Raw genomic sequence first — 24,456 nt, 5'->3', positions numbered from 1 at the left:
ATTGTGAGCAGTGCAAAAGATCAGTGTTTGAGATCAATGGCCTCTTCAAGTTTGTTGACTCTCTAAGAACATTTCACCTACACATGTTGCTGCAATTATATATATTCATATACTTTGTGTGTTTGTATCTATGATTTCGTGTGTTGACTTACTGTAGTAACAGTATCATAGTTTACAAATACTAACTGTGAAAGAGTAGAAGTGAGATATACATTAGGACAAAAAAAACTAAACGGTCGAGATGCCGAAATGCTATCAAAAAGCAGTCCGACAAGGAATCCCTCAAAATGGCCAAAAAAAGAGATTCCTTGATGGAAATGGCCTCTACACACGCACATATTCACATGTGTCATAAGGCAAATGCTTAGATTTTGATATGTTTTAATGTTTGCAGAGACATCGTTATGGTATATATAAATCAAATGTCCACCAGTGTCTTATTGCAATGGAGGTAATACTGTATCTCTGAGGTAATACTGTACAAACTAAAGTTCGGGTATTTTGATTTGGACACCCTTAACGTGATGCTTAGCTGAACTCTTCAAATAGGCCCAAATTTTAAAATGGGCTTCTTTTCTGTTTCCTTGTGAGTCATGATCCTTGATCCCTAAAGTTTCTCAGTCCCAAATTTGATGCGGAAACCCTCAATGTACCGAGTGAACTCCAAGTCTCAATTTTCTTATCTAAATCGCAGAGACATGCAAAGTCTTTTTCTTTCTGGGCACCAGATTTTAAAATCGACAGCCGCCGAAAAAGCCCAAATTTGGCAAGGACACCCGAGAAAAGATTGTAGGAGGCCCAAAACTGAAAAGATCCTCTCAGGAGTATTTGCCGCTTAGGAGCGTCCTTGTTCACTCTGGGTGTCCGAATTTGCTGCTGCATTTTATCGAACAAGTGGTGTGCGGCGTTATTGTTCTTCAATAGCAAAAAAAGGCGAATCACACTCAAAGCTTGGTTCTTGTTTTTTCTTTGCACGTGCCATTGAAGGGAAAGCACTTCGCATTTCATCGCGGTCTGGTAATCAAAGCACTTCTTCACTCTTGTTTTTTTTTTATCTCTGCTTCTTTTAAATTCTTGCACTTGTTGGTTTGTTTGAATTGGTGCTTTGGGAAAGGAAATTTGGAGGTTGGGACTGGATTTTTTGGCTTTGGTGTTTTAAAAGAACACAGGAAGGATAAGGAATTGTGTATTGGTGCTTTGGTCCTTTTCTTTTTCAATAATTCTCAGTGCATCATGCATGTATTCCTTTCCAGTTACAGTTACTGAACTTAAGTGATGGTGCTTGCTTCTGTGTGAATGAAGGCAATTCTAAATGGTCTTGACTTTTACCTTTCCAAAATATACCAATTCACCATCTTTTGTAAATCAAACTCTCGGCAACAACTTAAGTTTGGAAACCACTGAACAGTACCATGTGTTTGAAAGCCAGCCACAAAGAAAGTTCAGTAGCGACCAAACTTGCCAAACAGTGTTTCGATTCTATAGGAGTTAAACTTGTGGTGGGTCCAGGGAGAATATTGGACTCTGCATTTTGAGTTTATCGTGAAATTTATTTGACCGATTTTTCTTGCTTATGTTGCAGGTGCTAATGCAGTTGAGTTCATCATCAACCACGCTGAAGTTTCAATAGCTTTTGTTCAAGAGAACAAAATCCCTGCTGTGAGTTATTTTCCAAACTATTATGTCATTATCGTAACTCGATATATTTTTGAAGCCACTGATGAATTATATTTCGGTACTAGAACCTTCATAATCCAATTTTGTTGTACTAAACATGATATAAATGCAAAGACCAACTTGCCTTGTATATTTTGACCCTTTGATTGTTATCTTGGTTTCTTCCTATTATGGCACTCTGTTTATATAAAATTTATTCCCCTCTCCTTTTCATGTTGTCAACAGACCATATACTTTTCCTTACAGACAGTGTGGTAAACAACTTAACACAGTTAGAAATTTCAATATTCTAGCTTTTTAAGATATTCTATCTTCATGTTTCCGAATTAGTGCTTACTCTGCCTCTTCAGAAGGGGAAAAAAAAAAATTGTCGCAGAATAGATCCTGTAACTTGGCATAAGTTGTTTTGGGTGCAATCTGGTGATGGATTTCACCAGGTCCTGTACCTATGTTTGGTCTATGGGACAGTTTTAAATCATAGATGTACCTCATTTTAAATAAACTAGCAGAGAACAGTTTGGTCATGGAGATTTAGTAGTTTTGTTACTGAAAAGGTCAATACAACTATTTTCTTTTTTGTAGCACTATCAATATGAAATTAGTTCCTCATTCTCAAATGAAATATTTAATCCTTAATCTGTTTCATACATGTATGCTCTGCCTGTTTAAAATGCTAGTTTTGCCAAGACAAAAATTTAAATCACGTGGATGCAACCCAATTTAGTGAGCAGTTATAGTCAATTGTAACATCTTCAAGATTTGTTGTTTTTGCCAAGACAACATGTGAGGACGTCATTCTCCAAGACGGTTTTGTCTAGGATTAAAAAATTTCAGTTTGCAACAAGCTTGTTAAACCAATTCGTTGCTTTCTATTTGGTGATGTTAGTGGTGTTAACTGTGTCATTATGATTAAAGTTGGGGTTTGTACTGACCCTCAACTGGGGGAGATTTATACTTTCATTTTGGCAGAGATTGGACCCCATATTAGATCAAATTATGCTGGAATCTTTGTGGTTGGCCATCAAATTACAGATTTTCTACCAACTAATTAAACTAAGGGTACTAATACAATTTTGAGTCAAGTCTTCCTGTGAAAGCAGATTTATTTTATAGTTTATATTTTTTTCCAAAGTAACTTCGTTGAAGTATTACCAATAGTTGGTTATACAGCTGTAGTTGCCTCAATATGAATTTGTGTTTATTGGTATCGTTTTCTTTTGTGAAATTTTTCTCATTTTTGCTTCAGTAGTTTCAGAGATAATAACAAACATTTGTAGCAAAATAGAGGACTGACATCTGAACAATAATGCTATTGCAGGACCACTGGAAAGTTATTGTCCCAAACAGTGACCGACTGCATAAGTAATATATACTGATGCACATCTGGAGATTGGAAAGCTGTAATTAGTACTAATGCAGCAATGTTGGTAAAGCATTGTCTATGGACCAAATGTGACGAATACAGGTTACATTTTAGACTCTCCCTTTTTTTTATAACTTTGGAGTTTCAAAATAGTTTGTAATAATTAATATCAACTCTGTTTGGCATTCTCCATTTGTGTGGATATAGTAGTTGAACTAGTTTACCAAGCCTGGTTCCATGTAACTGATACATGAAAAATTGCATTATGGAAAGCGATATTAAATTTGTTTTCGAAGTTTGATCTATTGCACTAGTCATATTTCACTAAATTCTTTCAAGGTCTTTCTATTTTCTGAGTTTATAGCATTGTTATCTGAAATTACTTCCCCCTCATTCAAAACTAAAAAATTCAGATCATGATTGTGTTGATCGATCTTTCAAGGTCTTTCTATTTTCTGAGTTTATAGTATTGTTATCTGAAATTATTTCCTTATTCAAAAGTAAAAAGTTCAGAATTGTGTTGATCGATCACCAAATATATATTTTCGGTGTCTGATTTAGAATGATATATACTTGAAGGCATGATTTAAGAAAAGTGAGATTAAGTTTTTCATATGCAGCGTCCAATTATTTTTATGCAATTGCAATGATTTTCTTTTCATTTGATCAGTTTCTTGTTGAGTACCACTACATTATAATTAACTTGAGAAATATTTGCCCTGGTTTTTTGTTATCGTAAAATTTATGCCTAAATTGGTTCCTGCAGGTATTGCGAATAGAGTTTCCTCTGGTGGAACCATACCCTGTTCCAATATGCATATAAGTTAGGCAGCTCATCAGTTGGCATTTTCATTGGCAGTCTTATTCTAAGCTACTGAAAGGTTTAAATAACAAGAAGTTGGTGTATCTGAAGAAGTCTCTTCCACAAGACAAAGCACAAGCTTGGGTTTAAAAAGGTCAGTAATAGAATACTGAGACTGTTTTACCCCAATTGTCAATTTTGTTTACCAAGTTGCTTGGTTGCTTTGGATATTATTGATTTGTCCTTGTGGTCAAGTGTGTTTCTGTGGCAATCAGCCTCGTCCAACTTTACCTCAGAATACGGAAAACTTTCCCGTAAGATAAGCAGGTGTTGGAAACTATGAGTAGAAGGTGTTGCTTTATTCTATGGTTCACAATAAAACAAATGCATATATTATTCGCTTTTCCTCTGTTTATTTGTCATATCAGAGATGTAGACGCTATTGGTCTCATAGATCCTTATTGGACCTTTTTACTTGTAGTGGAATAATGTATTACTAGTCCTTAACTATCATAAAATCTCAGACTCAATTTGATTTCAATCAAGATTCGCAAAGAGAGGAAACTAAGAGTTCTGAACTATTATGACATCTCAGATCTGTAGCTATTTATTGATGGAAGACTCGATGAGTCAATGGGAACCAAGGTAATATCAGAGTTTGGGCTTGGACGAACTGAATTTGTTGAGAGTTGAAGGACAATATTTTAGTGTGAATCTGTTCCAAAGTAATATCAGAGTTTGGGCTATGACAAACTGCATTTGTTAAGGATTGAAGGACAATATTTTAGTTTGATTGAGCTGATGTAGAGGTAAGTAACTTATGTAGAACATTGAGGTGCCTTGTTGATTTACACAACTTCCGTTTTTATAAAAGTTATTTCCTTCTCCTTTTCTTGTTTTCTATTATCACGTGGTATTCACGTGGTATTCTTTGTACAGATTCTATCTTGCCTACTAAACTGTTCTATATATTTAAAAAGTAGATGATAAGCTATTTCTTTGAATACTTGATGTTTGAGGTGCAAGTTGTTAGGATTGTGTATACATTGACTGCATATCATAATTAATATATACTTGAATCAGTTTAAATCATAGTGAAGATTGAGGAAATTAAACAAGGTTGAGTATTTGACTCAACGTGCTTTCTCACCTTAATTCATGATAATGTGTTTGGCGTATGAGATGTCGAGTATGAATGCTTTTGTGGTCATTCAAATGACCTTAATTTTCTAAATCAGCTACCACAACACAGAAGCAGATATATATGAAAAGAAGATATCTACATTTCATCAGTTTCTTAAATCGTGCTGACCTTACTGAAAGCTGTGGTTGGTTCCCCCCAACAACTATTGAAGCATGGCTTGAGTTGGTCCCAGAACTGGGATATGAAGCAATTTCTAGTGTGCCATGTGGAGAGATTTCCTTGAGAGGAAAAACCTTGTTTTCTGGTTATCACAAGCTGCAAGATCTAACTAAAGGTGGGCTGTTGGAGTTACTGGAGGGGTTTTTGGAGTCACCGCGGCAGTTTCTCAGGTATCAGACACTGTGGCAGTTATGGGATTGATCATGTACGTTAAATCAAGTGTCACATGTATTGTGAATGCTACTGAGCTTATACAAACTAGAACCACAGCCAAAAAAAAAAAAAAGCAGAATCATAGCATATCATATTTTTATTCATTTTTCAGTCTGTTAATTGGAACTTGGAAGAAGTTAATATCAGAAAACAGGTCAAATGGCCTCAAAAGAAGAATGGGTAAAAATTGAAAAAAGTGTAAACGAAAAATGGAACATACAGGTCTCAAAACTGTGAGCTTCGCGTTATTAGCATGACGCTTTAACCAGCTGAGCTAATATGCCCGTTGATAAGTTGGATAAGAATTAGATACAAGGAGTGAATATGGTAGTGGGATATGAGCACTTAGAAAGGCTCACTGGTGTGATTCAATTCAAATTGTTAGTATGAGATGATGGCTGAAACTCTGTTTTCACTGGCATTGACTGTTAAGAGGAACCCAAGCGGTCAAATGCTTGGTCAAGGCCAAGTCAACAAGAAGAAGGTACCTTCCATTTCCATTTGAGCAATGGCAGCAACCCATTGAAACCAGGAGCTCAATTTTGCTACTAGGAAATACTAATGCCAATTTTGTTTAATGCAAAATGACAGGTGGGTCCATATGTGTGGACTCCATATCAAGAGGTGTATGATGCAGCCATTCGTGTGGGTTCATCCATCAGAAGCCATGTTGTCAATCCTGTAACTCTCCACTTATGTGTTTATGTATGTGTGTGCGTATAACATTTTTATGGAAGAAAATGTGTTCTTAGTAATAAAGGTGTATGTGTTATAGAGTTGATGGTAGTGGTAGTGAGAATAGTAACTGTGAAATGGAAAGATATTGTTTTATTTTATTTTATATTGTTTCAATGTTTGCCGGGAGATACTTGTGGTATATAACTATATATGGATCAAATTTCCCCCAATGGATTATTGCAATGGAGGTAATATTAATACTGTCATGTTTTCCTTTTCATCTATGTGGATATTATGTAAGAGACTTGAATGAAGAAATGCTATGTTGACTGCTGGGAGCACATTTTCGTGACTGGTGGAAGGATTGAACAACTGAATCTGATATTGGGGACTGAATCTTACTAGAAAGATTGCGACTTTTTAGCCTTATACTTGTGTGTTTATGTGTGTTTTTTTAATTTTACAGGCCTGTGACAGCCATGCCATTACATATGTTCCACTTTATGACACCCTCGGTATGCTTCCTTTTCTTTTTCTAGAATTCTTAGTGCATTGTAAAATTTTCCAGTGGCAGATAGTGAACTTCAATAATGTGCTCGAGTTTGATTAACTGAAGGGAAATCCTAAATTGTGTTAACTTTTTCCTTTTCAAAATCTGCCACTTCACCATCGTTTGTAATCTGGATTGAGCTGTGTTCAGCGGCTGGCTGCTGAATGCTTGATAGTTGTCTATCGGAAACTACTGAGCAGTAACAAGTGTTTGCTAGCTAGCCACAACAACTTTAGTAGCCACCACCAAACATGCCAAACAGTTTTTTGAATTCTACATGTATAAGGGGAAGTTTTGGGGAAAAAGTTGTGGGGGTCTAGGGAGAAATTGGAAGGTGCATTTTCAGTTTCCCTTGAATTTATTTGATTGACATTTCATGGTTTCTGTTGCAGGTGCTAATGCAGTTGAGTTCATCATAACCGTGCTGAAGTTTCAATAGCTTTTGTTCAAGAGAACAAAATCCCTGCTGTAAGTTATTTTCCAAACTATATGTTATTATCATAAGTTCATAACTAGATATTTGTTTGAACTTTGAAGCCGCAGATGTCTAATATTTGGTACTTAGAACATTCATGATCCAATTTAGTTGTGTAAACATGATATAAATACAAAGACAACTTGCCTTGTATACTTGATGTTAATCTTAGTTCCTTTCCTAATATGCCACTCCATTTATATAAAATTTGTTTCGCGTGTCCTTTTCCTGCTTTCTGAGATCCTTACATGGTAATTTTTTCTGCAGATTATATCAATCCTCAAACTGTTCTATGCATTTAAAAAAGTAGGTCATATACTATTCCTTAAATACTTCCAATTTAAGGGCCAAGTTGTTAGGATTGTATCTAAGGTATACATCTGCGTTGTTCAGCAATTGTCAGCTTCAAAATGTTTCTAGCACTCAAAAGAAGGAAGCAGAAGAACTGGGGGTATCTTGCTTTTCGTGGAGGAATTCTTTCAGTTGGGAACTTCTCAACACTGTTTTCTCAGTTAAGTTCTTGTTTTCAGTAAAGGATGGCCATTAACTTTTAACAATATAAAATCATATATTATCTTTCATTTTCTCAGGGAAATTCAGATTGTGAACTACCTCCAAAACAGAGGACCGCTGTTTGCACAATAATGTATACAAGTGGAACGACTGGAGAACCAAAAGGTGTAATCGTTAGCAATGCAGCATTAATGTCAGAAGTATTGTCAGCAGACCATAGTTTCGTAACAGATAGAGTGGTAAATACCTTAACACAGTTAAACATCTTTTTAACATATTGACGTTTCTGAATTAATGCTTATTCTGCCTCTTCAAAAAAAAAAAAAAAAAAACAACAACAAGAGGCAAAAAGCTCCTGTAACTTGGCACGCGTTGTTTGGGATGCAATCTGGTGATTAATTTTCACCAGGTCCTGTACCTATGTTTGGTCTATTGCACAGTTTTGAAGCATAATTCTACCTCATTTATATGTCAGAGGCAATAAACTTGCAGAGAACATGTTTTGGTCATGGAGATTTAGTAGTTTTGTCACAAAAACGCCATTAACAAGGCCATTGTTGTTTTGGATTTTGTAGCATTATCAAAATGAAATTATTTCCTGATTATTAAATGAAAATTACGATCCTTATTCTGTTTCCATACATATATGCAGTGCTTGTTTAAATGCTATTTATGCAGACTAAAATTTAATCCTGTAGATGCAATCCAATTTAGGGAGCAGGTATAGTTTATTGTTACATCTTCAAGATGTGTTGCTATGCCAACATGATTCATAAAGTTGGGGGTTGTACCGTAACCCTCAACCAGGAGGGAAATTTTATTTTGACAGAAGTTGGATCCATATTAGATCAAATTATGCTTAAAGCTTTGTGGTTGGCCATCAAATTACAGATTTTCTACCAACTAATTAAACTAAGGGAACTAATACAATTTTGAGGAAAGTCATCCTCTGAAAGGTGCTTATTTGCAGATTTATTTTATAGTTCATATTTTTCCAAAGTAACTCCATTGAAGTATTACCAATAGATGGTTAAGGATTATATTTCTTTTATAAAAGTTTAGTTACTGAACTCAATTAACAATTTGACATTTCCCTGATGGCAATAATATTGACTACTGACATAAAATAGAATTGTATTACATAGGTACAGAAGAAGATTCAAATTTTTCGTTTCTCCCGTTGGCACCTATAATATGACCAAATAATCGAGAGCTATTGCATCTACAAGGGATCTTCAATAGGCTTCTGGCAAGGCATAAGTATATGTGTCATTCTTGCTACATTCTTTTTTTTCTGTTTCCTTATCAAAACTTGATTGGTATTCTCTTCTTTACTTACCAATTTCAACATCTGTCCAATGTGATTGCCGTTACTTGCAGGATGTCAGGTTTTTACTGGACGACCTTCAGGAACTAAAGCCTACTATGTTTTGTGGGTCCTCGAGTGTATGATCGTATATACACTGGTAAAACAGATTCATCAATATGAACTGTATACATTTATGTCCGTGAATTTCTTTGTTGTTAATATTTGTCTTAAATATTGTTTCCGAAGGTATTGCTAGTAAAGTTTCATCTGATGGTGTGCTGAGGAAGACCCTTTTCCGGTATGCATATAACTATACGTCTCACTAAGACCTCCTTTTTTGTTTGCATTTGTATTCCTACCATAAAGGCATAAACTAATTAATATTTGTATGGCAGCAAGTTGGCAAAACTGGAGAAGCTTGTATTTAACAAGGTCAGTCATTCTATCCTTCACCTTTTCATTCTTGAAATATCTGGTTTTACATTCGAACAATGCATTACTTCTATTTTATGCGTACATTCTAACAAACTGTGTTACTTGCGGTAGATAAAACAAGCATTAGGAGGAAGAGTTCGTATAATGTTGTCTGGTGCTGCGCCTTTGCCCAGGCATGTGGAGGAATTTTTAGGGTCACCAGCTGCAGCACTTTATCACAAGGATATGGTATGGTTGACTGCATATCATAATGAATATAACACATAATCAGTTAAATCATAGTGAAGATTCAGGAAATTATACGAGCATAAGTATTCAGCTCACTGTGCTTTCTCACTTAATTCGTGGTATATGTGTTTGGCCTTTGAGATGTCAAGTATGGATGCTTTTGTACTCATTCAAATAACCTTATTTTTCTAAATCAGCTACCACAACACATCAGAAGCAGATATATATGAAACGAAGAGTACTAGAGTTCATCAGTTAGGACTTACTGAAAGCTGTGGTGGCTGTTTTACGTCCATTGGCAATGTTTATCCTATGATTGGAACTGTGGGTGTCCCCTTGACAACTATTGAAGCACGGCTTGAGTCGGTCCCAGAACTGGGATATGATGCACTTTCTAGTGTGCCATGTGGAGAGATTTGCCTAAGAGGGAAAACCTTGTTTTCTGGTTACCACAAGCGACAAGATCTCACTGAAGAAGTCCTTATTGATGGGTGGTTCCATACAGGTAAATGTCTACAAAACTAGAAATGAAGTACTTTCTTGGTTGATGCTCAATCTTTTGGTTTCTTTTCAAGATGGAGCCTTCAAAATTTTTGTTGATGATTAATTTTGAGTGGATGGATCACAGGTGATATTGGAGAATGGCAGTCTAATGGAGCAATGAAAGTTTAGACAGGAAAAAGAACATATTTAAACTGTCTCAAGGTGAATATGTTGCTGTGGAAAGCATTGAAAGCAAATACTTGCAATGCCCCCTTATCACATGGTATGTCGCTAACTTCTGTATTCTACTTGTATGATGAATGACAGGACTTACCTTTATTTCATCAATAAATGAGATTGTGTTCGTCTTTGTGCTACATTTGAATTTTGTGCAGTGTCCTCCACCCTTCTTTCGTGTTTTCTGAAGTTGCAGACGGATATCTTAACATCTTAACTTTCATCTGGTTGGCAGATTTGGGTTCATGGGAACAGCTTCGAGTCATTTCTTGTTGCTGTGGTTGTTCCTGACAGAAAGGCCTTGGAGGATTGGCAGCTGAGCATCATTTGACTGATGACTACAAATCATGTGTCAAACATGAAGGCAAGAAAATACATTTTGGATGAGCTCCATCCCTGTTTCATGCCATGTTGCTTAAGTTTATTCATCTGACTTACAAGACATTTTTATTGCAGCTTCGAGGGTTTGAGTTGTTAAAAGCAGTTCATTTGGAACCAAACCCTTTGACATAGAGAGGGATCTCATGACTCCAACTTCAACCTGAAAAGACCGCAATTACTCAATATTACAAGGTATGATTTTCTACTTGGATAAGAAAAGGTTGGAACTTTGATAAGTTAATCCTAAATATGTATGTTGAATTACATCATCTGCAGGACCGAGTTGAAAACTTTATAGTGAAGCAAAGGGTGGAAAGGTATAAGAACAGAGCTGGAAGCAACTATTGGATAAATCTAGCTACATCACTTTCCCAAAATTTCGATTGCCTGCTCTTTTGTTGATGAAAAACTACTTATGACTAAAGAATATCTCGCAGGGATTTATCCATATTGACCTTTTTTCTAAGTTTGTGTATAAATAAGTAGAGATCTTAATTAAGATCTTTACTGAAGTGAAGAAAGATTATCTAGCTGGGATTTACCCAACAGGCAGCAGTGAAACTAAATTTTCTGAAAGTATGGCATAAGTAATCAACAATAAAAATTTAAGAATCGATAACTGAGCAAATATTTTTAAATCCACACCGAACTAAAATTAGATTTAAAAAAAAAAAAATAAAAGTACTTGTGTCATGTCTCCAAATTAAAATGATGGTCTGATGATGAAATTAGTGTGGTCTTCTCATTCAGTCCAAGAAACAATGCTTGAAGTCAATTGCAGTTGCTTTCACCAGTTGATATACAAATGTGTCGTCTCTCATTTTACCAGACTCTTACAAATGTGTCGTCTCTCATTTTACCAGACTCTCAATGAACCTATCTCACTTGTGGTGTCACAATGTCATGCACTCTAAACCACCTTACAGGGTGGTGCTTCTAAACAACTTTCTTCATTCTTTACAGTTTTACCACTAAATCAAGAGCCAGTCGGTGACAAACTGGCAATTGCGTCTACATATCAACCAAACTCATTATAAGATGCTCTTTCGGTGGTGACTGGACTGATCGTCCTCTACCTTTACCTTTTCTTCTTTTCTTGGGCACGTAGTTTCGCTTCATCTTACACGAAAAACTCTGCACCTACTGAGACCCTTGTCCTCTTCTGCCCCATCTTCATTTCACCAGCAATCAAACAACAATTGTTCCTGCTTTTTCCACCCGTTCATACACCATACAATGTGTTGCTGCTTTTTCCACTTTACCTTTCTTCTTCTCCATTTCTTGGTAGTTTCGTTTCATCTTACACGCCCTTGACTTCACATTGACGTTGATGGAAGCTACCAGGAACTGTGATCACGCAGCGTACCTATTTTTGAGCTGTGCTCCTTTCTTTTCCTCTTCCTCTTGTGCTCCTCTTCATTCCATCAGCGAGCTGAGCGTGAAATCAAACAACAACTCAGGTTCAATGGCCACCCAATTGAGAGCTTCTTTCTCATTCTCTTCTGTTCCTTTTTCCACCCGCTCATGCACACACGATGGTTTCTGAGTTTCAGAGGCGAGGATACTCGCTACGGTTTCACAGGTCATTTGCACAGGTCTTTGGTTCAAAGGGGAATCAACACTTTCATAGATGATGATGATCTTCCAAGAGGAGAAGAAATATCAGAAGCACTTCTCCAAGCAATTAAAGAATCAAAGCTGTCTCTCGTTGTGTTCTCCGAAAATTATGCAGCCTCAAAGTGGTGTTTAAAACTGGTTCATATCCTTGAATGTAAAAAATCGTAAGAACCAAATGGTCGCAATCTTTTACAAGTAAATCCCGCCGATGTAAGACACAAAGAGGTAAATTGGTGAGGCACTTGCAGAGCATGAACGCGGACTCGAAGGTGATATGGACAAGGTGAAAGTTGGAGAGCAGCTCTTTCAGAAGCAGCAGATTTGTCTGGGTGGCCTTTCTCGCAGGGGTATATCACGCACCTAATCTTACTTATAGCAAATTTGTCTGTTCTTTATTGGTGTGTGATTATTATGACAATACTATGCTCTTTTCGAAGTAGCAAGGTTTTACCGTTTTAGTTTTTATTAAATGTTTCATTTGATTTTGACATGACAGGCATCAATATGAATATGAATTTATTGATAAAATTGTTGAAGAGGTTTCTGCACAACTAAAAGAACCTTCCTATTGGATGTGGCAAAGTGTCCAGTTGGGATACACTCTCGGGTACAAGAAATGCTTGAAATGTTAGATGTTGGGGAAGTGATGTACGCATGGTAGGGATATGGGGAATTGGTGGAATAGGGAAGACAACAATTGCTAAAGCTGGTTTACAATACAATTGCCCATAAGTTTGAATGTCACTGCTTTTTGGAAAATGTTAGAGGAGGTTCAGAGCAGCATGAGGTTTAGTCAACCTACAAAACATTATTCTTTCAGAGATTCTAGGGGGCAAAGAACTGATAGTAATCAATGTCGATAAAGAATCAATTTGTTGCGTCAAAGGTGAGAAATAAAAGGATTCTGTTAATTCTTGATGATGTGAATAAATCGAACCAGTTAGACACATTAGCCAGAGCACCAGATTGGTTTGGTCGTGGTAGCAGAATTATCATAACAACAGAGATAAGCGTTTGTTAACTGTTCACGAAGTCAATCCTATATACAAGGCCAGGGAACTAGATCATAGCGAAGCTTGTGAGCTCTTCAGGTTAAATGCCTTCAAGAAAAAGAAAATCATGATGACGATGAGAAACTCTGGATTAGCACAATTGTTAGATATGCTCATGCCTTCCGTTAGCCTTTGGTATGTTTGGGTTCACATCTACGTGGTAGACCTATACATGAATGGCATGCTATGTTAGATGGTTATAAAAGAAATCTTCCAGAGACATTCGAGATATCTCAAAGTCAGTTATGATGGACTGAAGAAATAGTGAAAAAAGTTTTCCTCGACATTGCTTGTTTCTTCAGAGGTTGGAATACAAAAAATGTGATACAATATTAGAAGGTTGCGATCGCAACAACCCCAGCATAGTATTGAAGTTCTTGAAGAAAGGCGCTCATAAATGTTGATGGATATGGTCATATTTGCATGCATGATTTGCTAAATGAGATGGGAAAATATATAGTTCAGCAGAGTCTACAGAGCCCGGTGAGCGAAGCAGATTGTGGCATCACAAGGATTTGCAGAGGTTCTACAGAAAACACGGTAAGTAGTTCCTATATGCTCAGATTTACATATATACATGGAGTCAGGTCAGGTTGATTCTCTATGTGTGTAGTTTGTTTCAATTCGACAACCAATATCCAGGTAAGATATATTATATGATTTTCTGTTGAATTCTTAAAGAAAGAATAAAACTCAAAAGACTTGCATTTTATTACATAAGTACTCAGTTTGCTAATAAGATTGCGTTTTGCATACTAGGGCACAAGTAAAATTGAAGGCATGATGGTAAAGATGCCCAAAGAAGATGAGATACGCCTGAATCCTAAATGCTTCAAAAAGATGAAAAATCTTAAAATTTTTATAAACATCAATGGACAGTTTTGTGGAAAGGTTGATTATTATCCGAATCAGTTGCGGTTATTTGATTGGTCTAGCTGTCCGCTACAATCTTTGCCCTCCGATTTTAATATGAAGAATCTGGTTCAATTTAGTATGCCTTGCAGCCGCATCTCAAGTTTTGGAGAAGGATCCAAGGTATTTATAGAGTTTCCAGAGTTTACTTTGTTAAAATCTTTACACCTTACTAATTTTCCATTTGATTTTTTTTTCTACTTTGGTATGACAGAGTATGGAAAATCTGAAATCCTTAAATTTGGAGAGATGTAAATTCCTAGTACAAAGCCCAGACCTGTCTGGAAGCCCAAACTTAGAGTTCCTGGATCTAAGTTGGTGTACAAGTTTAAAGAAGATTCATCCTTCGATAGGATCCCTCCAAAAGCTTGTTGAACTGGATCTACACCGTTGCTCTAACCTTGTGACGCTTCCTCAAAAAGTCAACTGCAAATCCCTCAAATCCTTAAGTTTGAGTGACTGTGAACTCCTAGCACAAAGCCCAGACCTGTCTGGAAGCCCAAACCTAGAGTTACTGGATCTAAGCTATTGTACAAGTTTAGCGGAGGTTCACCCTTCAGTTGGATCCCTCAAAAAGCTTGTTGAACTGGATCTTCATAAATGCTCTAACCTTGTGAGGCTACCAGGAGAAGTCAACTGGATATCCCTCCGATCCATTAATCTCAACTACTGCACAAGGCTGGAGAGTTTCCCTGAAATTGAGGGAGAGATGAAATGCATGACATCCTTGTATCTATACAACACTGGCATCAAAGCATTGCCTTCATCCATTGGATATCTAATTAACCTTGAATACTTGACGTTAGGCGGATGTGGAAACCTCACAGATCTACCCTGCGGCATTTATGAATTGCAGAAGTTAAGGGAGGTTTATTTGTCCGATGCCCAAAACTGGTAAGATCCCAAATAAGGTGGAGTCTGAAGTGCTTCCAACTTACTCAAAGGTTTCACATGACAACCGTGACTCTTCATCGGAGCCAGAGTCAGATACTGAATTCAATCTGGCGCTTCCTTGTTTAGACCCGATTCCATGCGGGTGGATGCAATTTATCTAATATTGATTTCCTCGCGTCCCTTGATTGTGCATCCACTTTATATTCACTTGATATATCAGAAAGCCCCATTGTTATTCTTCCCGAATGCATCATCAACAAATTTGTCAACTTGGGGAAACTCAATTTGAGAGGCTGCAGGAGGCTCGTAGAAATTCCAGAGCTTCCACCAAGTATTAGCTGTTGAATGTGAGGATTGCGTATCATTGGAAAGAATTTCGAAGTTGTCAAACATTTTGGAGCGTAAAGAATCACAAATGATTAAGGAGATGACTTGACTAATTGCTGGAGACTCTGTCAAAATTTGGTTGGGATGGCAAACGAGGATGATGATGAGGTGGACGCTGATCTCTTCTCTCGACTCCTATCTTCTCAGCAATTCCAATTCACAATTAGATTTCCAGTTCCAAGAAGCGGGGTTCCAAAGTGGTTCAGCTGTCAAATGGATTTCAAGGGGCATCGACGGTTTGAATTTTGTATTGAAACACTTGCAAATTTCAAATGGGACAACACAGGATTGGCTCTCTGTGTGGCTGTTGATCAAAGGCTGCAAGATCCTTGGACTAGTTTTCAGGTCTATATTCACATCAATGAAGTGAGGGTCTCAGAACCGGAAAGTGTTGATTCAGCAGAGTCGGATCATGTGTGGCTGCACTATGTTCCCTTCCTTGATATGTGTTATATGCGTCCATTGCCCCTTTTACGTGTCGAGTCATTATTTATCAACATGAGGACTCTAAGTCCTCCATAAAAAGCTGTGGTGTCCACCTTGTAATGCCACCAATGAAGACGTTTCTATGAAGCTAATCCGTGCAGAGAACCTCACCAGTGAACTTAAAAAGGTATCGACCGTATCGTTTCCTTTTGTGAAAATTTCCTCATTTCAGAGATCATAACTGACATTGTAGCAAAACGGACGACTGACATCTGCACAATAATGCTATTGCAGGGCTTCTGGGACAATTATCGTCCCAACAGAGGACTGACTGCAAAGAATTATATACTGATGCACAACTGGAGAACGAAAGCTGTAATTATTACTGATGCAGCATAGCATTGTCTACGGACCAGTGTGATGAATACAGGTTTACATTTTCAAATCCTCCCTTTCTTTGATATCTTTGGAGTTTTCAAAATTGGTTTGTAATATCAACTCTTGTTGGCATTCTTCATATGTGTGGATAGAGTTGAACTAGTTTACCATGCCCAATTCCGTGTTACTAATAAATGCAAAAATGCATCAGTGAAAGGAATATTAAATTTTTAATTTAGAAGCTTGATCTGGTGCATTAAATCTACTTCACTAAACTCATCGATGAACTTGTAGACGTTTTCTGGTCGGATAGCCACTTTCAAGGTCTTTCTATTTTCTGATTATATAGCATCGTTTTCTGAATTTATTTCCTCATCCAAAGGTATGCTGCTACTCTATTAATCAGCAGCTGCTCTTTTGGTTTCGGATTGAACTGCTAATATATACATTCGCTTATGGGCTTAGAAATGTTGGTGAGAAAGAATAAAAACCCTTACTTTCGCTTAATTAGTTTAGTTTCCTGGATTGCTAATCTTAGTGTCAGATTATGCTGCTGATGCAGTATAGCATTACTTCAGTTTACTAGATTCTCCAAATGTCAGGTTCACATGGTTGATTGATTTTAGTAGATGCCATGTAAATTTGTACCAGATGCAAAGACTCATTTGACGAAGTTTGATTAGGTTCTGGTGTAGAGATATTCACACCATGAATATTTGAAACTTTAGATGATTCTGTCATTACTACAGTTTTTCTGTTGACCTGACGGAATCATGTAATAATGTACATCAGATAGGTGGTTTGAGTTCCTGCTAAATGAAATGAATGTTTTTTTGTTTGAAACCTTTCTTTCATTATGAGTTAAAAGAAGGACAGGTTAACTCATCACAATGTCATTTTCCTCCCTTATTGTCATTGCAGGGAATGCCCTGGGAATGTGAGGAAGCTGTTGCATCACTAATGGTTACTGCAGCTAGATTTTTTGATTTACCAGAGTTCTGTGACATTAGGCCACTATTTCAAGAGAGTTAAGTGAACTCTGGATTATTATGTGGATCAAAAGGTAATTATTTATTTTCCTGCACTTGATGGAATTTTATGAATCCCTAACTGCTTTGAACTGACTAACTGAATTCCTAAATGATAGTTTGCTGAGAACATAGCTTCAAAGCCTCCCACATTGGTGAAGAAGGTTTGGTTGACATAGCATTGGAGTTTTCAATAAAGTGGGACTCCAAGGCCTTTGAAAAAATGTCTAAACCTCCTGCATTTATACAGGTCTTGGCCTACTGTATTGCTGCCAAACACCTGTATCAGATATTCACATACAACACAAAGTCCTGGATGTCAAAGTTTGATGAATTTCTTATTTGGGAAAAAGTATTGCTCTTTCGAATTATAAGGCAGTTGCAATTTCGCAGGGCAAGCCATCAAATTTGTAGAGCTCTCCATGCCAAAGGTATTTTCATATTTTATTTTTGGGTATCGAGTCATTTGCAATACGATATTAACTGCTTTTAGTAGTTCAGGAATTTTTTAAGACCTGTCGTATTGGCTTCTCAAGTTTTCAGAATATCAGCTACCTACTTTGAACTTTTACGTGGCCTAATGGAAATTGTAATATTAGGGACTTTCCAAATGATTGGGCTCCAATCCAACACATGATAGCTGAAGGCCTGGCAAGGTCTGGATCAAAAGAAGCAAGTAGTGTGAGAAGACATGCTGTAAGGTGGATCAGAACCAATTATAAAGCCTACAAGAAAACAGGTGTCATGCATGAAAAATATGACTGGAAGAGTGTGGAGAATTTTGGAGGTGGTGGTGAATACGTACCCCAGGTATATCACTTTATCACTTTAATTATCATGATCCTTGGTTATTTTGACACTATTTTTTTATACAGCTGCTATTAAATGGTCCGGTTTTGCTTCTACTGAATCCCCTTTTGAAATTATAGCACATCTAATTTTAGCTTGGAGCATTTTGGAATATCTGTTTACCAATAGTACTATGATTTTGTTCAGATTTGTCAGCTGGCTGAACAGATTCCAGATGCAATTTTTCTTTCGGTTAACTTTGAAGAGCTCAACGCTATGTGCCATGGTCTCCACATTCATGTGATACCATTCTTTAGGTTTTATAGAGGTGCAGAAGGGCGAGTATGTAGCTTCGGCTGCACCATTGCCGCTGTAAGTATTGCAATTCCTGTTGATGTTGGTTTGTAATATTCAATAAAAGGATCAGTGGGTATTTATGATTCGAATTATGCTAATTGGATTCGTTGTTTTATTGGTCAAGAAATTCAAAGATGCATTAGCTAAATATGGGACTGAGGGTTGAAGTCTTGGCCGCAAAGGGGATTACATGAGTCTGTGATATTACACTTGACTGAGATAGGTGACATATCAGCAAGATCTTCTTCACCATCAACCAAAGAAGAGAGGGGTTTTGGGGGGGGGGGGGGGGGGGGGGGAGAGGGTGGATGATTTGGTCATGTAAAACATCGATTTGTCTGGTGTTTGGAGCAATGTGATCCATAACCATGAGGGCTTGCTCTCTACAGGCGTGTCCATCCTTCTCTGGTTGCAATTTGCTTCTCCCATCTTTGGTGGTTCTGCTTCCCTTTTCGTGGGCTACATGGTAAACACCCAGGAGATGATTGAGAAGGGCACACCTTGGTGATCTGGGATCTGGACTACGTGAAGCTTTCCCTAACCCTTTTCACTGATTTCATTGCTGTTTTATTCGCACACTCATAGTCAGAGTAATTTTGTCTCTAACCAGCTTAGAATACCAGCTTTCCTTTTAAAGGGTCCTTCCCCGTTTTCGTTGTACAATCTTCCAGTACAATCTTCGTACTATGCTATCTCAGCAGAAAAACCCACCTAGGGATTTGCAACCTCCGCCGCTACAGCCACAACTAGCTTCAAATCATGGTCAGGCTCAACCCGATAAGCATCCATTCTCTATAAGGTGATTATTTGATTTCCAATTTTTGTTTTCCGATTCTATTTCATAATTCTTGTTATGTTTAGTTGTATGTAGTCATGTGTATTAATTGTGGATTTAATAATCACAGCCCCATTTCATTCTAATATGGACTTCTAAATACGATATTAAGCACATGCATATGATTTTGATTGATTTACATGGAGATTATCTGAAATTTACAGTTAACTTTGAAATCTTATGGTAGCTAGGCATAATTTCTTTTCTGTTGAGATGTTATATCAGAGGGTCTCATAAAAGAATAATGTATGGCAGAAATTGGTCGTACTGTAACTGCCTATTTTATGAGGACTTGAATTACAAGCCTTCTTCTGTAAGGTTTGCACCAAACAATAAGCAATACACTTGAATCATAATCATCATTCTCCCATCATACCTCACTGACTTCATTCACATATCCTTCTATTTTTCCTGCCCTGCCAAGCAGAACTCCCTACCTCTCTATTCCTCTTACTTGCCAAGAAAGAGTTACACTTGTGTTCTCGATGACATGGTCTTTCCACCTTAAAATGACTCCCTTTCGCCTAACTATGCACTAATACATACCCTCCCTCCCTTTCACCTAACAATGCACCTAACATGTGCTCAACTTCTCCACCTTAGTACCTTACTTTCTCTTACTAAACCAATCCACAAACACATAAACAGTAAAACAATGACACCCCAATACCTCTTCTCATTATTCTTTTTCGTGATCTTCTTTGCACATAATTTCTGCTCAATCTCCAGCAGTTGCATGTTTGCTTCAGAATGCTTATAGCTGCATGTTTGCTATTCCTTTTGGACCATTTTTCTTTTTAAGTTCACAGTTAAGGTGCAGAAATAAAACAAATTGGCGTCATCACTGAACATAAAACATTTGAAAATATATTGAGAACTTACAATGCATGTAAGAGGCAATATTTAGTCCCAAAAAGTTTCACTTTCGAAAACGACACCTCAAAAATGAAAATTGCATAGAAATAGAGTTGTGTGACTTTTGTTAATAAGCATATTTCACTGTATCACTTGAACAGAAGAATGATTAATCTGCAAGAGTTTTATTTGTTCTGCAGCTTTGCATTAGAATTATGCATGCAATGGAAAAAGTAACCCAACTCTTTTCTCTAATTTAAGCTCTAATGTGCCCTTTGACTTTGTAATATCTCCTCTCTTCTAACCATATTGAGTCCAACGATGTGTCTTTTAGCTCATGGCTTTCATCTTTTTCCCACCAAATCCCAGGCCTGTAATCATTTAAAGTTTTGATGCAAAGCTTTGAGTCTCTCTGTTCTAATTGAAATTGAATCCCAAGCCGATATACCTTCATAACTTACGTGCTTGATAAGGCTGAGAGATATAGATGAAGCAAAGACATTGTTCTTTTTGCTACTCACAATTGCCAGCAGTAAACTCCAAAGCTATAAACATGTGGTTCCTATACTTGATCATTATGTATTTTCATGTTACAGGGTAATTGATTGCTTTTGGTTTCCAAATAATTTTGAATCAATATGTTTTTGACTCTACATAACACCATGATATTATCATCTATGGAAAGAATGTTTAATTACTTGCTAAATTATCAAGAGGCAAAGAAACAGAATGATAATGTACCAATGTGACAATGTTCTGTATGGTTATTTGAAGAAGTAGGGAGATAGTTTCTGGCTGTTTTCACCTGTTTATTCGTGTCTGCATTTGTATTAGACTATTACAAGATTAGATGTATCGCCTGGAAGTGTCTCTCGTTACAAAAATGTAGAACAAGAACAAGGCTGGGAAAGTGTTCTTTTACTGCATCAGGCCACAGTTTGTGACGGCTACGAATCCTCTTTCTGCCACGACAGCTTTCTTGTCTCCTGTCAGCATGATTGGCTGAGACCTTCTAAAGCTGTGTTCTTTAAGATTCGGAGGCTTGACATGTTTCAAAAGAAGATGGAGAGAGAGACATCATGGTTAGAAGAAGAGGTTTGTTTTCCATCATCTGTCGTAGCTTCAATTTGGTTGAATCAATTATAAAATGCATGAGTTTCTCTGATGTCCTCAGTCTCTGATGCTTTGTTTTTTGTTGAAACTGGGAGATTGAGTATCTTATTATGAAAGTTGCTGGGACTGAAGACCACTAAATGCTGAAGAATGGAGTGGATTTATGTTATTTTGCATATATATGGTCAAGTAATGTTTAAATGTAGTGTTATGAACCGTTATTCCTGGTTGTTGTCACTAGCACGGGTAGTAGTATATGTATCAAGTTCACTGATTTAGTTTCCTTTTGGGACATTGAACTGTAGGAGTCTGTATGACATATTAGAATCTGCTTCTTCTTGGCCCCTTGGCTGGTATGCTTAAATAGACTCAGCCGTGTATGCTTGAGCTATTAGTTAATTTTCTGCTGCTGATGTTTTTCTGTTTGAAAAAGTATACAAGATAGATTTCGGTGAATGCAGAAGTGATAGGTGCATTGTTTTGTCGTGTCACTATATTGTCCTTGCGATTTGAAAGAAGTGGTCATTATATGTTTGTCGGAAGGTTTAAGGCTATGTGTATAAGATTGCACATTAAAGTTTTGTTATGCACTTATGCCTGCAGATTTGTAAACAAAAGGAAAAAAGATTAGATTTTTATATGTTTTGATCCTTGCAGGGAGATTGTTGTGGTATATTATATGGCTCAAATTCAACCCCCGCCCCCGCCCCCGGATGGATTATTGCAATGGAGGTAATAATAATACTGTGATTCTTTGTTTCATATTTGAGCATATTATGCAAGACACTTAAATGAAGAAATGCTATATTAACTGTTGAGAGCCCATTTTTGTCACATTGAACAATTGAATCTGATATTGGGGACTGAATCTTTCTAGAAAATTGTGACTTTTTAGCCTTATGCTTATGTTTGGTTTGTTTTTTATTTATTTTATTTTATTTATTTATTATTTATTTTTGTTACAGGCGTGTAACAGCCATGCCATTACATATGTTCCACTTTATGACACCCTTGGTATGCTTCCTTTTCTTTTTCAAGAATTCTTTGCGCTATCATTTTCCAGTGGCAGATAGTGAACTTCAATGATGGTGGTCGAGTTTGATTAATTGAAGGGAAATTCTAATTTGTCTTAACTTTTTCCTTTATCAAATTCTACCACTTCACCGTTGTTTATAAATCTGGATTAAGCTGTGTTCAGTGGCTCGCTACTGAATGCTTGGTAGTTGCCTATCAGCCTCTTCGCAACAACTTAAATAGTTCTGTTGGAAACTACTGAACGGTACCAAGTGTTTGCTAGCTAGCCACAACAAAAGTTCAGTGGCCAACCGGCAAACATGCCAAACAGTTTTTGAATTCTACAGGTATAAGGGGAAGTTTTGGGAAATTAAGTGGTGGGGGATCTAGGGAGAAAATCGAAAGGTGCATTTTCAGTTTCCCTTCAAATTTATTTGATTGACATTTCATGGTTTATGTTGCAGGTGCTAATGCAGTTGAGTTCATCATCAACCATGCTGAAGTTCCAATAGCTTTTGTTCAAGAGAACAAAATCCCTGATGTGAGTTATTTTCCAAACTCTTATCTCATTATCATAACTGGATATATGTTTGAACTTTGAAGCCACTGATATTTTATATTTTGGTGCTAGAACATTCATAATCCAATTTTGTAGTAAACATGGTAGAATTACAAAGTCCAACTTGCCTTGTGTGCTTGATGGTTAATCTTATTCCTTTCCTAATATGCACTCCGTTTATATAAAATTTATTTCCCTCTCCTTTTCTTGCTTTCTAAGATCCTTACATGGTAGTTCTTTCTGCAGATTATACCATGCCTTCCAAACTGTTCTACGCCTTTAAAAAGTAGGTCATATACTATTTCATTAAATACTTCAAATTTGAGGTCCAAGTTGTTTGGATTGTATCTAAGGTATACATCTGCGTTGTTCAGCAATTGTCAGCTTCACAAATGTTCACAAATGTTTCTAGCACTCAAAGAAGGAAGCAGAAGAACTGGGGGTATCTTGCTTTTCGTGGGAGGAATTCTTTCAGTTGGTAACTTCTCAACACTGTTTTCTCATACAAGTTCTTGCTTTTAGTAAAGGATTGGCCATTAACTTTCAACAATATAAAATCATCTATTATCTTTCATTTTCTCAGGGAAATTCAGATTATGAACTACCTCTAAAACAGAGGACTGCTGTTTGCACAATAATGTGTAGAAGTGGAACAACTAGAGAACCAAAAGGCTTAATCGTTACTAATGCAGCATTAATGTCAGAAGTATTGTCAACAGACCATATACTTTTCCTAAAAGATAGAATGATAAATAAATTCACACAGTTAACATCTTCCATTTTTTAGCTTTTTAATATATTCTATCTTGATGTTTCTGAATTAATGCTTATTCTGCCTCCCTAAAAAAAAAAAAAGGCAGAATAACTTCTGTAACTTGTCATGAGTTGTTTGGGGTGCAATCTGGTGATTAATTTTCACCAAGTCCTGTACCTATGTTTGGTTTATTGCACATTTTGGAAGCATAAATGTACCTCGTTTATATGTCCGAGGCAAATAAACTTGCAGAGAACATGTTTTGGTCATGGAAAGCCCAATACAAAGGCCATTTTTGTTTTGGATTTTGTAGCATTATCAATATGAAATTATTTCCTCATTCTTAAATTAAAATAGCGATCCTTATTCTGTTTCCATACATATATGCGGTGCCTGTTTAAAATGCTATTTATGCCTTGACAAAAGTTTAAATCATGTGGATGCAATCCAATTTAGCGAGCAGTTATAGTTTATTGTAACATCTTCAAGATGTGTTGCTATTGCCAAGACATGATTAATAAAAGTTGGGGTTGTATCGTAACCCTCAACTAGGGGAAATTTATACTTTCATTTTGACAGAAGTTGGATCCATATTAGATCAAATTATGCTGAAAGCTTTGTGGTTGGCCATCAAATTACAGATTTCTACGAACTAATTAAACTGAGGTTACTTATACAATTTTGAGTAGTCATCCTCTGAAAGGTGCTTACTGGCAGATTTATTTTATAGTTCATATTTTTTCCAAAGTAACTCTGTTGAATTATGATCAATAGATGGT

General features: G+C 36.8%; 1 protein-coding gene, 3 long non-coding RNA genes and 1 pseudogene across 4 annotated transcripts; all 5 read left to right on the top strand.

Moving 5' to 3' along the window:
* Positions 1 to 629: 629 nt before the first annotated feature.
* LOC112181395 lies at positions 630 to 23,778 on the top strand (annotated as a pseudogene).
* On the top strand, positions 7,590 to 8,819 carry LOC121050907. The gene is made up of 3 exons (XR_005804311.1): positions 7,590 to 7,632; positions 7,712 to 7,873; positions 8,780 to 8,819. It is a non-coding gene; the product is annotated as an uncharacterized LOC121050907 (long non-coding RNA).
* Positions 17,305 to 17,677, top strand: LOC112181398. Its single transcript, XR_002928841.2, has 3 exons — positions 17,305 to 17,436; positions 17,521 to 17,565; positions 17,652 to 17,677. It is a non-coding gene; the product is annotated as an uncharacterized LOC112181398 (long non-coding RNA).
* Positions 18,100 to 18,723, top strand: LOC112181394 (thioredoxin-like 1-2, chloroplastic). The gene is made up of 3 exons (XM_040512333.1): positions 18,100 to 18,211; positions 18,398 to 18,562; positions 18,672 to 18,723. The coding sequence occupies exons 1-3, from the start codon at positions 18,146 to 18,148 to the stop codon at positions 18,711 to 18,713; spliced, it is 273 nt and encodes a 90-aa protein (XP_040368267.1). The 5' UTR covers positions 18,100 to 18,145; the 3' UTR covers positions 18,714 to 18,723.
* LOC121048950 lies at positions 18,818 to 21,976 on the top strand. Its single transcript, XR_005804310.1, has 3 exons — positions 18,818 to 19,346; positions 21,072 to 21,332; positions 21,656 to 21,976. It is a non-coding gene; the product is annotated as an uncharacterized LOC121048950 (long non-coding RNA).
* Positions 23,779 to 24,456: the final 678 nt, after the last annotated feature.

Source organism: Rosa chinensis, unplaced genomic scaffold (assembly GCF_002994745.2).
Source record: "Rosa chinensis cultivar Old Blush unplaced genomic scaffold, RchiOBHm-V2 RchiOBHmChr0c38, whole genome shotgun sequence".
Classification (NCBI taxonomy): Eukaryota; Viridiplantae; Streptophyta; class Magnoliopsida; order Rosales; family Rosaceae; genus Rosa; species Rosa chinensis.
Note: the sequence above shows the minus strand (reverse complement) of the source record. Positions and strands in the feature narration are given on the sequence as shown.

What these genes read in the sequence shown, in the direction of transcription:
- LOC112181394 (XM_040512333.1), top strand. Translation starts at nt 18,146, where the DNA reads ATGCATGAAAAATATGACTGGAAGAGTGTGGAGAATTTTGGAGGTGGT. An exon ending in GTGGTGAATACGTACCCCAG is followed by an intron (nt 18,212 to 18,397) that starts GTATATCACTTT and finishes GATTTTGTTCAG; the next exon opens with ATTTGTCAGCTGGCTGAACA. An exon ending in TCGGCTGCACCATTGCCGCT is followed by an intron (nt 18,563 to 18,671) that starts GTAAGTATTGCA and finishes TTATTGGTCAAG; the next exon opens with AAATTCAAAGATGCATTAGC.